Source organism: Molothrus ater, chromosome Z, assembly GCF_012460135.2.
Source record: "Molothrus ater isolate BHLD 08-10-18 breed brown headed cowbird chromosome Z, BPBGC_Mater_1.1, whole genome shotgun sequence".
Classification (NCBI taxonomy): Eukaryota; Metazoa; Chordata; class Aves; order Passeriformes; family Icteridae; genus Molothrus; species Molothrus ater.
In genome coordinates this window covers 40,980,815-40,997,455 of record NC_050511.2, presented here as the reverse complement: position 1 = coordinate 40,997,455, position 16,641 = coordinate 40,980,815, and the positions used below count along the sequence as shown (strand labels likewise).

The window sequence follows — 16,641 nt, the reverse complement described above, 5'->3', positions numbered from 1 at the left end:
TGCTGGGCAGCCTTGTTTTTTACAGGCTGTGGTTACTTGAATGTGACTGCTCTCACGCAGCTATGTGGTCCCCCATAGCTGTCAAAGGTGAGAAATTTATGAATTTTGATTTGACAGCATAATTTCTATTGCTGCAATACCTCTGAAGAGCTGGTGAAATGCCTATAAAAGTTATCAATACTATTACATCCCCTGTATTTACATTCATAGACTTATTCTCTGATAATGTTTAGATGCATATTTTACCCCAGCACAAAGAGGTTTTATTTGTCTATATCTGGCTTTAACCTACTCTTAAGTCTACAAGCAAAGTCATAGAATGGTTTGAGGTTGGAAGGGACCTTTAGAGGTCATCCAGTCCATAATACTCTGCATCCCATTTTGTGAGCCTTCCATCGGTATCACTGGAGTCCCACTTTCCATGTTGCAAGGGGGTAGAACAGTCAGTAGATGTAGAGCAAACAGTAAATTTCAAGAGTTGAATATATTTTTATAGAACAAGCGCATTTTTGTTTTAAGATACTGACTGAAGGCATTCATCTTAGTCTGCTTACTTGGTCCCTTGGTGATGATGACACTAGTGCTGTCTCACAAAACCGCTATTTTTTATTTTTGGTGAAGAGTATATGAAGAACTGTTTGGCTAGTATCACTATTATTATTATTTATTATTATTATTTTTATTATTATTATTATTATTAGTAGTAGTAGTGGTATAAATGAGAAATAATTTCCAGAGGAAAACAGCTGTTGCAAATTAATGATCTTTGAAAAGTCATAAATTTTTTAGAAGCCTTTAAGGTCACCACTAACCCTGCATACAATGAAGGTCATTCAAAAAAAAGAAAATCAGAGAACAAAAATCTGCTTTTTCCCCCCCTCCTCACAGCCACCAAGCAAAGTCCTTTCTAGCATCTTGGGAAAGAGCAATCTTCAGTTTGCAGGAATGAGCATAATGTTGAATATCTCCACCAGCAGCTTAAATCTAATGAATCCAGATACAAAACAGGTGAGTGTAACTTCTGTATTAACTTGTGAGGCTTTTGATGAACAGCCTGCTGCACAATTATTTGCTGTCTGCCAAGTACTCAGTTGCTCAAAATTATTCCTCAATAATGTCATAAAATGAATGAACTCAAAATATAATCATAGTGGAAGTCAGCTTATTTCACTATTCAACACAGTTTTGATAAATTATTTTCTTCTTGCCATGTTTCAGGTAGATGGGTTTTGATATTAAAAGACCTGTGATGTGAAATACCATTATCTGGTTGTGGGAGTTCTTATTGAATAAAATTACAAACTTTCAGAGTCATAAAAGGGGTGTGCTTGGAGCAACAACTAAAATACTGAATGTATGTCCCCAATTTTGTTGTTTTCTTCTCATTTAGAGTTGAGAGTTTACCCTAAAGGGCAAACTGTTCCTGAGGTGCTGCCAAAAATACAGCCTCAGGGATTTTGCAGTGCAGTGAAAGGCCAGTCTTTTAGAGAGACAAGGCAGCCTTTTTAAAGTAGCTCATTTCTTCTTCTTCACTGTGCTGAAGGTACAGACAGAATTTGGGGAATCACTGCAGTGGTTTGTGAATGATGTATGAGATGAGAAAAATCCTTGCTCAGGGTATATATAAAAAGGAAGCAGACAGACATGCGTAGCCACTGCTGTGCTATTTGCTGTGAGCCACATATTGCATTAGGGCATGCAACTTTCTGCCCAGATACAGAGAGAAAAGAAGTAAAATTCCTACTGATGCCTTTGGGGCCTCAGGGTTAAAAAGTAAGAAAGAATATATATACCATTTATTAAAAAGCTTGCTGTTCTTTACTATGTTTTCATTCGTATATCTTCATTCTTATCCTTATTTAGAAAACATCACAATCCTCTGCAGTGAGCATGGAGACTGGGGGAGCAGGGGCGTGACTGGCTGCAGTAGTCTGTAGCCTTACTATGGAATATGAACTGCAGTGCTTCTCATAAGGACAATTACTCCCCTCAGAAGCATAAGAACGTGATGTTAATTAGCTCTACCAAGGAAGTGCCAAACACTGAAAGTCAGCTTGTCTTCAGTCAATGCTAGGACAGAAATGTAGTTAAACTCATTTATTTCAAAGAGTCATCCCCTACATGTTTTGCCTTTTCTCTGAATTGACAAAACTGTTCATCTTCCTTTTATATCATTCTTTTTGAGGTAGACACTTCTGGGTGCTGCAGGCCTGAGAAATGTCTGGTTTCTCAGAGGTCCCTGATCTGGCTGTGGCCTCCCTTTTTTCTTGTTTATGCCAAGGATTTGCTTTGCAGATAAGCATGGCCCAGCAGCTTTGCCCTTTGAGGCTCCATACAGGAGGATAGCTGCAAACTTCTGTAATAGTGTCTTTTTCCTGGCAGATCTGAAAGGAAAGAAAAGACAAGCCAGGGTTGTTGGCCCTTGTGGTAGAAGGAAAGCAACTCCATGTACTCCTGCACAACAGTTCTGTGAACATATTGAGCAGGGATGAGTGGAACATGATTTTGTTTTGCTTATTTCTTTTAAATGAAGGTTGGCGTAGATTAAAAGGTTTTCTGAGCTGTATGCCAACATTAGTGAATTGCTTTATTTTAAGCAATGCAAGGCATTGATAGTTTGCTGTATCTCTTTTCGGTATTTTGATATTGGTAGAGATGAGGTGGGGAATACCCCAACTTCAAACTAAATTAGCTGTGGCATTCAAAAAAATGCCTGACTTGAACTAATGTTTTCAAGCACTTTTCAGCTTCCTTAAAATTTGGAAAAAATTAGTTTAGTGACAGTCTGAAGTAATTTTTTTTTTACATGCTAAAATAGAAGATTAGGTTATTTGCACATGTCAAGATAATGATAATTTGAAATTGCGTAACAGAACTTCACTACTTTAGTTCTATTGCTGGGATAATCTACATTCTATATATATTCTATGTACTATATATTCAATTTTTACTTCTTTAAGAGAAGGAAATCCTCACTGCTGAGTAGCAGAACACTAATTTACAAGTGTACTCTTAAAAACTAACCGCATCTTTGGAGGATGTTGTGGGACAAGCAGGGCTATTGAAAATGAAGTGCTCTTTACATGAAAGAAACACTACAAATAGTAGTCACCTCTCTCTGACTTAGTGAAGCAGCAAGATTCAGAGAAAGTTCTGTCACATTTTTTTCTTTCCAAGGAAGGCAGTTGATAGTTCATGTCTTTAAGAAGCAGGTTAGGGAAAACAGCACAGAGAATAGTTTTCTACCCTATTTTGTTTTTTCCAGAATGGTTTGTTGTGTGTGGCTTCCTCTTCAAAGTGAAGAACCAAGATCTTAATTCTTATTGTCAGATGCTCTGAGGCACTTAACAGCGGCCTGTCCCACCCCAGATGAATCCCTTGGCATGGCTTCTGTGACTCAAATATCAAGTGAAAATTTCTTTCAAATGACCTTTTCTTTCTTGGTTGTTACATTATTTCATTATTAAAAGATTTTGTACATTGATTCTCAGAATAGCAGAGATGTTCTGCTTTTATTAGAGGTTCAGGACAAATTGTCTTTTCCCAGAGAAATATCATATTAATTCAAATTGTACATAAGCAATTTGAATTTCAAATGCCCTGGAGTGTGCCTGTGAATTTGTCCACAATACTACATTGCAGCTAGATTCAAAATTCTGTTTGCATATTGTAAACATGTTGATGTTTGAAACATAAAATGACACAGTAGGTATTGGATGCAATGTTAGGAATCTTAGCTGGTGTAGAGTTGGCATGGTTTCATTGATTTCACCAGAGTGGCATCAGCAGAAAAATGGTTTGATGAATAGGACCTTTTGTTTCATTCATCATTATCTGTAATAAAGAAAGTGAGTTTTAGCAGATTAAAATTTCTCCAAAGACACTTTCCGACAGGTCTGTATGATTTACTAGAGTTCTGAGTACATTTAGCAATCTTGCAGATATATTTTAAAGAACACCGGAACAGAAACATTTATCCTTAAGTTTGTTTATATTATCATGCTGCTCTTTGAAGTCCCTGTAGGTAATTTTGATCTTGATTTTGGATTTCCACCAGCATACAAGCAAAAAACTGAAATCAGAATTGAAAACTGTAAGAAACCCATCTGACTCACACTTATTCTTTCTGATCCATACAGATCATAGCAAATCACCATATGCAATCCATCTCCTTTGCGTCTGGAGGTGATCCGGTAAGCATTTCTGTAAAGCCTTCTCCCACACAGAAACTGCTTTACGAGGGCCGTGTGACAAAATTTAAAGCACATCTTACTAAAAGAAAAATACAACCACAACTCAACTCCTGTTTTTCTTTCATAAATTTTTCTTGATTGTTGCGATCAAGCTCTGTTTGAGGGGAATGGCTGACAAGCGTTCATGTATCCCCCCCTTTGGATGACTGTAACAAAAACTATCAAGGGGCTGTAAGCATTCATATAGTAACTGATAAGCAGGGCTTTGTTTTTCAGAGTAATGTAGAATAGTTATATGGGCATTGTATGGATTTTTATCCTGTTATTTATCTTGCACTTTTTACAGTAGTAGAATATGTTGCAGCTATATTTATAGTATTTGTAGTAATGCGTGCTTTTCTTTCTATTTTATTTTCTTTTCAACTGCAAGTGTGAATTGAGAAGACTGCTAAATTCTGCCTGCAGGTATATTTGCTACAGCCATGCAGGTTGAAGGCAGGCTTTCAGGAAAAGCACAGATCTTTCTCTTCTGTTTTGCAAAGCTTTTCGATACACCTACAAATTTTATAAATGTGGATCAAAGGGCAGATTCCTGCTTATTGTGCTTTTCCTTATTTTTATAACCTGTTCATCCAAAGGTATATTAATAAACGGGCTTCAAAAGTATTTGTCATTCAGGAAGCAATGGGGAAAATATAAATTAGTGACAGAGCTCTTACCTAAGAGGTTTGAAAGCTTTTAAACTTAGATTAATTGAATGAGTACCTTTTTCTCCATCATGTGATTATCTGTCATATATCAGTCATGTACTACAAGTAAGGCAATTTCTAGCCTGCTTTGTGAGTTAATTCTCTCAGTTAACTCAGTTAAGGTGAAGGTGCTTGGTGCTTTCTCTGTTCATTGTGTTTTTGTCAGAAAGCATAAAGACAAATTCTAGTCTTAGTGTAGCTTCACTGAGCTCAGTACAATTGCAGAAGGGAAAAGAACACAATATCACAATAATTTGGGGAACAAAAAATGGATCAACAGCAGCTTGGAAACACAACAGATTGCAATGGATGCTGTAAATGAACAATTCCTGAAGTGGGCAGAGGAGTGATTAGCACAGTTCCCTGCCTCCATAAGAAGATTCTTTGCTACCCATCTGCCATCCCAAATGCTAGGTCCTGGAAACACCATTTCACACTGCCCACTGATGAAATGATTTACCAGGAAAGAGGAGAGGAACAGCAGTAGAGTTCTGGATTTGGAGTAAACAAGCTCTTCCAAATGTTTTAAAGAGATAAAAATCTCACTACTGAGTCAGTGAGCTACCAGAGAAATAAAATTGCATGGTGCAAGGGAGCCTACAAGGTACAGTGAAATTATGAATTTGTGTTCCCAATAAGACTACTGCATGAATTCATTCTGGTGTTGGGATGAAGAAAATAGGTATGAGTATCTAATGTTTTTTACAAGCTTATCTCTGGTCTAGTAAGGAACAACTTTAACTCAAAAGTTTGTGCAAAAAGCAGCTAGTTACTTTGTCCTGGGTGCATGTCAAAGATGACAAAATGCAAGGATGTGATTTAGCTCACAGATTTATTTACTCATCAGAGAGCCATCTAGACATAACTTTCATCAGCCCTTAATGATTTCTACTTGGTAGTGGACTGCCACCACCAAACTGCATCTCCCAACCACAGCTGGCCTCCAGACCATAAATGTATCTCCTTATATGACTTTTAAACAGGTTGGAGAAAGGCCCTGGTGACCTAGGAAACTAGATATGTGCCCATGTTTCTTCAGGAAGTGATTTCCTTATTTTGAAGTTATTTTGGAGTTTGGTTTACTAGGAGGTGAGACTATCACTTCTCTACCCCGTCAACTTTTCTGCTCTGGATATCTGCCTCCCATTTGTCATAGCAGTTAGCTCTACCACCTTCCTCCCACTCCCTTACCATTAATTATATTATTCAAAATATAACCCGTGGAGAAGTGTTTCACAGTCCTGGAGAATGGCTTGAATATATTCTTCTGCAATATTTCCCTTTGCAATGAGTCAGTTTCTGGCTGTGTCAGAATATGGGAGCTTAAAAACCTCTGTACCAAATCCTTTTACGTGCCATTTCAGAACCATTTTATTTCACTTCCAAGGCTGTGCTCTCAATCCACTTTAGCTCTATTCAGCCCCTCCTATGATACTCTAAACAATTTTTCTCCACAGTAATTTCAGGTGGCTGTTTCCAGGCTGCCAGAGAAGACATCTGTTTTTTGGAGATATCTGCTGAAATTTTGGAGTGGAGGATGCCATAAAGTCTAATAAGGCAGGTCTCTCAGAGGTCCCTGAAGGCAGTAGTTTTTCAATTTCAGCAATACTTCCAAATTTTAACACTGCAATGTAATGTCTTCAGGCTGAAAATTATAGCTCATTCATACTTGTTTTCAGTTCTTGAATGTCAAGGAACACTTTCCTGCATCTGCCAAGTCCTGTATAGTTTTTGGATGAGGGTCTTCTAACTTAGCCACACTGAAATGTGCCTACCTTAGGTCCTTAATGGTTTGTCACAGTCAGCTTGAATCTCAGAGCTTTAAATGAAATAAGGAGTAGGTGTTTTCAGACTGCCACACCCACACTAGCTATGAGATAGGTCTATGATTTACTCAGGCATAAATGTATCCATTAGCTATGCCTGAAGTAGTAAATAAATTGATCTGTGGCCCATTTTCTAGTCTTTCTGGCCCTGAAATAAATAACGCAGCGCAATTTGCGCCCACACATTCACTCTCTTCCCTCATAGTGGTCTCTTGGGATTGATGCCAAGCATGTGCTGGTCCCTCAGAGAGTTTCAGGGCATGTGAGAAACTAGTACAGTGAGACAAGGGTTCTGTATTATTTGCTACTATAGACATAGTCACCTTTGTTTTCCCTTTACTTGTTGATATGCATCCTTATTTCCACTGTGGTCACTGCCCCAGACACTGTGCCACAGGATGTATAAGAAATTACGAGACAAAATGGTAGAGCTGTGCTTTTTTAACAGACCAGCCTCGCTGCTGCTGTGTCTGAGTGCCTTCCAACAATGCATTAACTGACGTGGTTACACATCTGTCACCAGAGCCCATGACTGTGCTTCATCCTTTCCCTTGCTCCCTCCTTAGGAAGGAAATTATGTAGACATTCAGTACAGTGATTTGTTTTGGGTGGCTGGTGGTGGTTTTGTGCTTGCCCTAGAAAAAACTGTGCTGAAGATGTCTATCTTTTAATTGAAGATTGATGTTTATTATGATGTTAGATCTTGTCATAATTGGCAATGATTTTGGATCAGTCACCTGAAAAGGCTTTGGGTACACAGTCAGCTGTAATGTATCCTGTATATCCCTTGGGTTTAACCTACCTGACTAGCCAGGCATAGTCAGGAAATACCAGATCTAACCAGGACTTTCTGATTGCATCAAGGCTCCATGGCATTTTTCAGATATATCAGCAGGCCTAAGTGTTTCCCGGAAACCCAGGCCTTTCTGTTTAGTCTGCATAATATTAGAAGTCTGCACCATTTCTGCAGAGGACCATAGGAGTGTCAGGAGAGGAAGAAAAAAATCCCACAAGAAGATGTCTGTGTGCTCTTGCCAGAAAATCCACCAGGCATGTGGCAACAGGTGTGGCAGGGAGCAGCCTAAGGGCTGGGAGAGGGCGTGCAGGGATACTGCCTGTCAGAGCCAAGCACTGGCTGAGCACCTCTGTGCCATATGGCACTGTAGTCAGTAAAGTAAACACCTGCTTGTCACACATGAATTAATGCCATTGCTCAGTATTTCTGAGGGCCAGAGCTGTTACTTCCACAGAACCAGATGATTATTCATGTTATGAACCAAAATCTCTGGGTAGTTTGAAGATAAGGACTTGTAATTTTATTCCCTCCTAAATGAGGCCTGGGCCAAATCCTACTAAGTTTGTTTGATTGATAGAAGAGATTTTTAAAATTCTGCTGGATTGGATCACATTCTGTAAAAAAGAAAGCAGTAAAAGGAAATGAGTACCAAAACCCATAAACTTTTATATGGGATTTAAGTAGTATGCATCTGTAGAGCAAAATATTCATTTGGGACTCTGCACAAAGGACTGTACATACTCTGGACTGTGATCTTTTGCTGTAATCAGTGCAAATATGCTTTTGCATTCATTGTAGATATCTTAATTTTTTGACAGGATACTTCAGACTATATTGCATATGTAGCTAAGGATCCTGTTAATCGTAGAGGTAAGTTATAAATATCTATTTGATGTCTGTATTTCCTTTGAGAAACACTAGTTATTCATGCTTTAAGTCAGATAACACCCCCTTCCCTCCTGAAAAACATGAATGTGGAATGTAGCCCAATCAAAGGATGGCCTTTGACAGAGCCATGGAAAGATTGTGTAGCAATAAGAAGCAGCAGTTTGTTTCTCAAGCTTGGAATAAATAGGTCTTGCCTCTAGTTCATACAGATTACAAATAACATCCAAATAACACTTTGATTCTCTTCATCTCTGAAATCAAACACTTGCCTTACTTGGCTGTGTAAGCTTCTAGGCAACAGCCAAGTCTTACCTACACCCAATCACTGTGCAAGAGCTGAGCAGTCTTCTGATTAAGTCATCTGATGAGGCAGCTGTATCTGTTAGGTCTTCCCAGTACATGCCTAAGTCTTCCTGGCAGAATCAGATTCTTTATCAAATAACTAGCTTTACAGCCAGCTTGCTGTAATTCTCTTTCTCAGTAAAGTTTTATTCAAGATTGTATTGCTTTAGTAGCAATCAGTCATGGACAGGGCCCTGCTTGTTGATTGTGTTCACTAGGTCTTAATGCAACCTACAAAGCATTTTGTAATGTACCTGAGAATCTGTTTACTATTCATAGATCATAGATCATAGAGAGAGAAGAATGGACTATCTCCAAAAAAAAAGAAAAGATGTTAAGTACTTCCAACAGGAGGTACTTATTCTTTCTGGAGAATTCAGACACTTTAACTCCAAAATGCTAATCCTGCAAACCCTCAACTGTCCACCTTACCATCAGCACAACTGACCCAGTAGCTTCCTTATGTAGTCATCTTTAATGATACCTGTAGAATCTGCTGTGTCCATGTGCAGAGATGTCCAGACTTGAGGGTATTGGCTCATAAATAATACCTGCCCTAAGCATACTAATATGCTGAATGTAAGTGAAATACCTAGAGAACTTAAACAGAATTGGAGGAAAGGAATAGTCCAGTTCTTTGCAATGCTTGTTCCATTACAATACCCTGTTGGAGAGGCTCCAGTGTCAGACTATGGAATGCATGGTGCAGAGCTGCTCTCCAGCCCACCTGCTTTAGCAGTAGCTTTCCTCTAAATCCAAGCCTGATTTAGCTGTTCTGAGAGATCCCAGTCAGTGTAGGGACTAACACTGTAGACCAAATATTTTCTCTGTAGGGTTTGGAGGAGCCCTGTGCTCTGTCTTCTGTCATGTTCCTCCTGCACTATGGTCTTCCTGTACTATGTTCCTTCTATCTTACATCCTTAGCTTCCTGTGACTGTTCCTTGTTAAGCTAGGCTATCCTAAACTGAGACATCATCTGAGCACCTGATATTGTTGTCTTCCTTTCGTTTATTCAGGTCAAGTAATTTCTTAGTTTTCTTTATAAAAAGATTGACTGTGTAGCATTCCAGCTGCAGTGCACATCCTCCATCCTTCAGATAATTTCTGTACCTCCTTCCTTCATTTTCCTGCAGCTCTTTTAAAAAGGTATATGATAGCTGCATAACAGGGGCTGTCACTATAGCACAGAACGCACCTTCCTATTTTTTCTTCCTTTTGTCCTCTTCGTCAGCTGGTTCCTTCTAAGCCCTTTTTTTGCTGCAGTGAAGCACTGTTACCTCATGTGAAATTCTTTCATGCTGTGATCTTTAAGCCTTCAGCATTATGGCTTTCCTATGGGTGCTTTTCCCCACTCGTCTGTATACATCAGTGCTTTGCACATCAGTGACTTTGTATGTCACCTGTATTAAAACACATTCTTTAAAAGGGTCTAATTTACCAAGGGATCTGAATTGCCCTCTTTTACCATCACTTGCCATTCTGTCATTCTTTGTGTTGTCTGCAAATTACTTTAAAAGGGGATTTGTCTTTACCTCTGTATCTGGTGAAAATGTTACTGCTGCTGTTACTGATGCTACCCTATCACCAATGCTGTAGTATAGCTTGCATATTAGACTCATTTCTTCACAAGGATGGAAAAGCTATCTTCGTGCTTTGCATTCTGGATCTAGCAAGCTCAAGGCTGTCTATTTTCTGCTGTAACATTCACAAGAAATCATCTCTGTGTGAGCCAAACCTTCTCATCCTTTTACAAGAAGCGTATCTCCTACCTGCTGAAAGTCCATTCACGTATCCAAGGAAACAGGTTACTCATTATGTCACCTACTGAAACTACTTAATGACTCATGCTTCATTTCTGCTCCAGAAAGGTTTAGCAGTGAGCAATATCGCCTCCTTAAATTTGCACTCTAGTTATGGAGTGCAAACATTTTAGCTTTGTTTGGCCTAACTACTTTTGGACCCCTTTTCCAGAGATAAATGTGCACCTTCCATGGGGGCTGATTGTTCAATGCCAATAGCAGTGTTGCAGAGGTCATAAAAAAACAAATGTCTCACTGCTAGTCAGGGATGTCTGCCTCTGTCTTTGGACACATGGAGGTCCTGTTTTTTTCTGCTGAATCCACTTTCAACATGTAGCCAGGGGCATTTTCCCTGGATGAGGCATTTCAGCTTGATGGCTGGCACAGTAGATGCTCTAAGGTGAGAAGAGAACACCACTGTATATGCTTGGCACTGTCACTGGTGCCATCTCGTGCTGAATGAGGTGCTGCTGCTGCTGCTGCTGCTGCTGCTGCTGAGGAAGAGACAGCAGACATTCCATACGAGCAACTGCAGGTTTCTTGGCCCTTTTTCTGGCCTCTCCAGAAGTCTATCCAATATTTCAGCCTCTGAAAAACTAATATCTACACCTACTTAGTTTCCCTGTATTACTTCAGCTAAATGTCACGACCAACCCTTATTTGTAGGACACTGGCATCCAATGCACTTGGTTCCAGTGAGTTGGACACTGGGCATGTACTAAAATGCAGTTTTTCAACTGAGGAGCTTATATTCAGGTTATTAAAGCAGTCAGGGATGAATAAATTGGTAGCTTTGAGCAAGAACCCACTTTCCTGCAGCAGGACTTGGAAAAGAACCAGTTTGAAATCCAGTCCAGGCTCTAGCCAGTAGACAATATGCATGTCCAATTCTGAGTATGGAAAATTAACTCACTTTGGCTTCTCTGGATATCACTGAGATGCTGTTCATTGAGATCTTTAGCTTCCACCTCTTAGCACCCATCTATGTTCCCGCAGTGTTGAATTGCAGGAACTCCACAAGTTCACCTCTTTATGTTTTCACAAATGATGAGACCTCCAAGCCATTCTCTGATTTAAAACCAGGACAGATATATCTGCTCAGACAGCTGATAAAGGCTTCTCAGTCTTTATAGGAAGAGAGTTTGTGTTACTATCCTCCCCCTTTACTGCCACAGTGGGTTTAGAGAAGTTGCACTGGGGAAGTTCTGGAGCTAATCAGGTTGCTGGCTCTGCACTCCTCAGCAGCCGTGCAGTTTGCTGGGAGTGTCTCCATGCAAACAAACAGGAAAAGGCTCTAACCTCTGTATTCCTGGAATAAGATCAGGGCTCATTATCTAGGAAGTATCTGTGGACACTGCTCCTCCCTCAGACTGTAATTTGGAAAAAGAGAGCAGCTTGTGAACTTGGGGTGATAAGACATAAAAGTGAAGTAATTAAACTGAGGAAAACAAAAAATAAGCTTTTATTGTTATTACCATCTATTAATATTTGTGTAATTTCAATTTAAAGCTTAGAATTCTTACACAATCTATTGCATTCAGGTAATAACAAGTGAAATTTTATGAGGTTTTTTTCTGTTTGTGGGCTTGTTAAAATAGCAGAACAGATTAGGGACTTTGTCTATTGCAGTAACACATCAGTCCAATTTTATGTAACCTTTAAAAAGTTGTGATTGCCTGAAATTCACAGTATCAGAATTGGGGTTTATTGAAATGTGCACATCACTAATGGAGCAACTAACCTTGACAGTGTAGGTGTTTTGTCATAGGTCATTGCATCCCACCATGACATAAACAGTGATTTGCATGTGTCAATCTTTTTCATTTAGCTTGTCATATACTGGAATGCTGTGATGGCCTGGCCCAGGATGTCATCAGCACCATAGGGCAAGCATTTGAGCTTCGATTTAAGCAGTACTTGCAATGCCCCTCTAAGACCCCTACTTTATCTGATAGGTGAGTGCAATCGCAGAAGACAGCTACAGGACCTTCTTTAGCTTTCAATTTACTTGATAAAATGTGGACAATGTTGCTGGGCACAGACAGGACTTGAATACTTAAAAATTATTTCTGCTGTATTAGTGAAACAGTGTAACAGTGTTTACCTAATGAACATGGAAGAAGTACAGTCAGTTTAAGATAGGCTAAATATGGATTTCACAATGATGTTGAAATGATCATGTGTTTTGTGCTGTAGTTAGTAGGCAGAGATGGATGGCCAAGAATTGTTGTTATTTGTGCCATTTCCTCATTACTGTCACAGCAGCTGTGTCAGTTTAGATGGAGTAGGTCAGACTGCTGGGATTCCAAAATGACTAATGTTGTTCTAGTATTTCTCATATTAGGGTGATGTTTCTAGGAATGTGATGTATTGCAGGGAGGTTTGACTGCATTGATATCTGGAGGATACAAACTCTCCTTGTGTATGTTCAAAAGGCTGGGATATAGCATTTTGTTTTCTTTAGAGACATGGATTGCTATGTGCTTACTAACATTACTAGAAACCCTAGTAAACTTTTACCCTCTGTAATTTCTTATATCAAAGCAAAACTGGTTAAATTGGGAATATACAATGCTACTATCCTAATCTGGAAGCATGCTATATTCACATCTCTTGACTTTGTGAGGTTCTTGCAGAATTATATTGGTGATAGAGCAGTCATAACTAAAGACAAAGATTTAGAGTCTAGTCAGTCAATCAAGTCATAGTATTACAAGTGCTATTTTAAGATTAGATAAAGTTGTTTGTTAATGCAGTTTATAATGGTCTTTAAAGCCAAGTTCAAACACACTCTTCTCAGCATAAAGAATTTGGTACATTGCGAAAGAGGTTTATGTCAGTTTGTCTAAACAGAGAAGATTTGACACATGATCCATCATTGCTTCCTGACTTAGAATGGTAGCTGAAGTGTCCCTACGATATGCAGTAGTGATCCCCTGACAGGCAGTCTTAACCTGATGAAAGTGTCTGTAACTGCTTTACAAGTAAGAAGCAAAAGAAAGCACTCTCTTTCTTTTAGGATGCAGAGTTTTGAGGACCCATGGACAGAGGAAGATAACGAGGCAACAGAGCATCCCTATTACAACAACATCCCAAATAAAATACCTCCCCCTGGCGGATTCCTTGATGCCAGGCTCAAAACAAGGCTTCTCGCTGCTGCAGACACAGCTCAGGTCAGTATAATTTCATTTCTACTCTCCTGCTGATTGATCCAAAATTTTTAAAAGACATGTGTTTTATAGTGGATACCTTGGGACTGTCTATAATTCACAGCCCTTCCTGTGTGGCCAGTTTCCATCTGAATGGCCATTGCAGATTGAGGGGGCAACACATTAGGCAGGTTTAGAACAAATTAAAGGAGATGAAATCCTCATGGTATTAAAAGATTAACTGGGTTCAAGGAACAGAAATCCACTGGGGGCTACTACATTTGCAGAAACCATGTCTGCTTCAGAGAGTATCAAATAGTGCACATTAAGTGGGAATGATTTAATGCAGAATCATTTAAACAATCTAGTGCAGCCATTACTAACAGTTCATTATGTTAATGACTTGGGAGTGATCAGTATTCAGCCACGTTCCTAGGTTAGATTTCCACCTCATGTTGAACTAAGGTCAGCTTGAATATTTCTACCAGCACTTCTGTTGAAAGTTTGACTGCAGTATCAATGTAGACCCCTAAGAGGTGTTTTCAGATCCAGCATGACTTTGCTTAAATCCAGAGGGGTCCTGTCTGCAGCCAACATGCTCCCCTCAGTCCCCAAGTCCCATCATCCCCTGGTACCAATGTGAATCTTTCAGCTTATGGTGTTGGGGCTGTCTTCTGGTCCCACATGTGTTTCTGTGGAACACTTTTCTCAGTAACAGGTTGACTCACTACCTGAGTGCAAACCAAAGAAATTATGCATCATTTGGTATCATAGGGGGTAACTAAAACCAGAAACCAGGGAAGAACACCTGAAGGTCACTGGTAATATCTTACTCTTAAACAAATGTATTTGAGATATATATATTCTGAAATTATGATGAATTGGAAAGGAAGAGTGAGGGTACACAAAATACGTCCAAAGAAATTGACAGAGCCACTTGTAATGTGTCTGAGCATTTTAAAGGCAATTTAAAAATTCCTTGCACATGTGTCCATTCTAGTCTGCATCAGGAATGGGAGGAGAGCAAATTTATTATCAGAGCCATCACTTAGGAGAAAAATTCAGCGAAGAATGGCATCATGGGCCTGTTAAACAAGGTGAGTTTTGCTACTTTTAGCTGTAATACTGCAGGTGGTCTTGAAGGGCAAAGCATGTGAAAGTCTGGTGCCTCAAAGCCTTAAGGCAATAAACAGAACTTGATTGATAGGTTCCCTTTGTCTGAGTTTTAGTGTTGATACCAGTGAAAAGCATTTGCTAATTACCTCTGGATAAATTATTAAATGCAGACCTTCATGAAATATTTTCTTCTGTAGAGCAGTTAATGAATAGAATTACCCAGACTTTCAGCTTTCTAACTTTCTATATCTTAAAACCCATGTCTCCTGCATGATCTGTTCTGAAAATGTGACCCACTAGGGTATGCAAAATAGAATTTTTAAATGAAAAGCCTAAAATGAAAAGTTTAATTCAAAATGTGAAGCAATTTTCTCTACTCAATAAATAGCAAATAGTGTATAATGTTCCTTTTGTTGTCTTTGAATTCAAGTAATTTCAAAACACATATAAAGATTTCACCCCATCCAGCTTTATGTAATAATTTACTGTGTTTCTAGGGACACTTTCGTTCAAAGGCCAGAATATATTCCCTATTGTTAATCTGTACACATTTGAGGATTTTATACCTTCTCCCTCTCTCATGACTCCCCAAAAGAATATAATTTTTGAAATTTACAATCTTTATTTTCAAAGATTTCCTTTCCTTCTGGGAAATAGCCCCACCATACCCTCACTGAAACACAGTTCTGAATCCATTAATTTACACTTTTTCTACTAGATCCAACAATTATTGACTTTATATCTCCCAGGAAATTTTAAACCTGTAGTGATGTGGTGTGATGATAATTGGTCAACACTGTTCTGTCGATTACACAAAAAAAGTCTTGACTTTTCTAGGATCTCTGGATATTTGTAGTATGTCAGAAGAGAAATCAGAAGTAGCACCAACTGGAGAGCTGCCAATATATGTAAACACCCAGCATATAAATAGGGAAGATCTATTGGCACTTCAGGCAGATGCTGAAAGTGCCTTCAGTGGAACAGCAGAGGATGCTCAAGCAAGCAGCCCAGGAAAGGATCTGTTTGACATGAGTGAGTTCCCTTCCTATTTGCTTCCTTTCTAACAAGTGACCAAATATGTTTATGCATCAGTTCAGCATTTAAAAAAAAAAAAAAAAAAAAAAGTTTTCGAAATTTTCGAAATTTAGTGTTCCTGGTGTAATTATGGTGAATTTTAATATCGATTGGGGTTTCATATTGGACTGAACTAAAATGAGAGTGGCTGAAGACTTGGAGCTAGTCTGTATAACATCTGAGTTAAGGTTAGTTGCAGTCCATGTTGTCCTTAATATCATGGGCAATTATGTCAGAGGAAAAGTTAATCAGGAAGCTTGCCATACAAGAAAGTAAAGGAGGGTGATGTGAAGTAAAGTATGGATGGGTGGAAAATTGTCTTCAGCCTGTCCTGTGAGTATTGTGAGGAAGTCAATGCATATAGGAAAAGCTTTGTGCTACAAGAAATGTAGCATGGAAATTAAAGTACTGATTACCTCTTCCTCTGGATAGGCCTACTGTCCTATCTGTTCCAACTTTGAAGGCAGCTTTTCCTAGATCACAATCATCACCACAGCTGCAAAACCACCGCTTAAGCGTCAGACATTGTTTGGTAGCGGTGCTACTAATACACATTGTTTTCAGCCTTGAGAAGATACATAAGGTGAAGAAATAGTGAAAGCATTTGATGCACAGAAAAATTTCTTGGGTTTTTTACTCTTCCTACCTCAAATAAATTGCTTATCCATGCTTTATTTAATTCAGTTCACATAATTAAAAGGCAGTGAGA

General features: G+C 39.0%; 1 protein-coding gene across 11 annotated transcripts in view; it reads left to right on the top strand.

Moving 5' to 3' along the window:
• Positions 1 to 16,641, top strand: part of SHC3 (SHC adaptor protein 3) — a 67,813-nt gene that overhangs the window by 40,483 nt on the left and 10,689 nt on the right. For all 11 annotated transcript variants that reach the window (XM_036403871.2, XM_036403867.2, XM_036403870.2 and 8 more), the window contains 7 exons: positions 889 to 1,008; positions 4,140 to 4,193; positions 8,383 to 8,434; positions 12,422 to 12,548; positions 13,613 to 13,766; positions 14,743 to 14,839; positions 15,696 to 15,890. In XM_036403871.2, the coding sequence (XP_036259764.1) occupies positions 889 to 1,008; positions 4,140 to 4,193; positions 8,383 to 8,434; positions 12,422 to 12,548; positions 13,613 to 13,766; positions 14,743 to 14,839; positions 15,696 to 15,890 (799 nt within the window). The remainder of the gene's footprint in view (positions 1 to 888; positions 1,009 to 4,139; positions 4,194 to 8,382; positions 8,435 to 12,421; positions 12,549 to 13,612; positions 13,767 to 14,742; positions 14,840 to 15,695; positions 15,891 to 16,641) is intronic.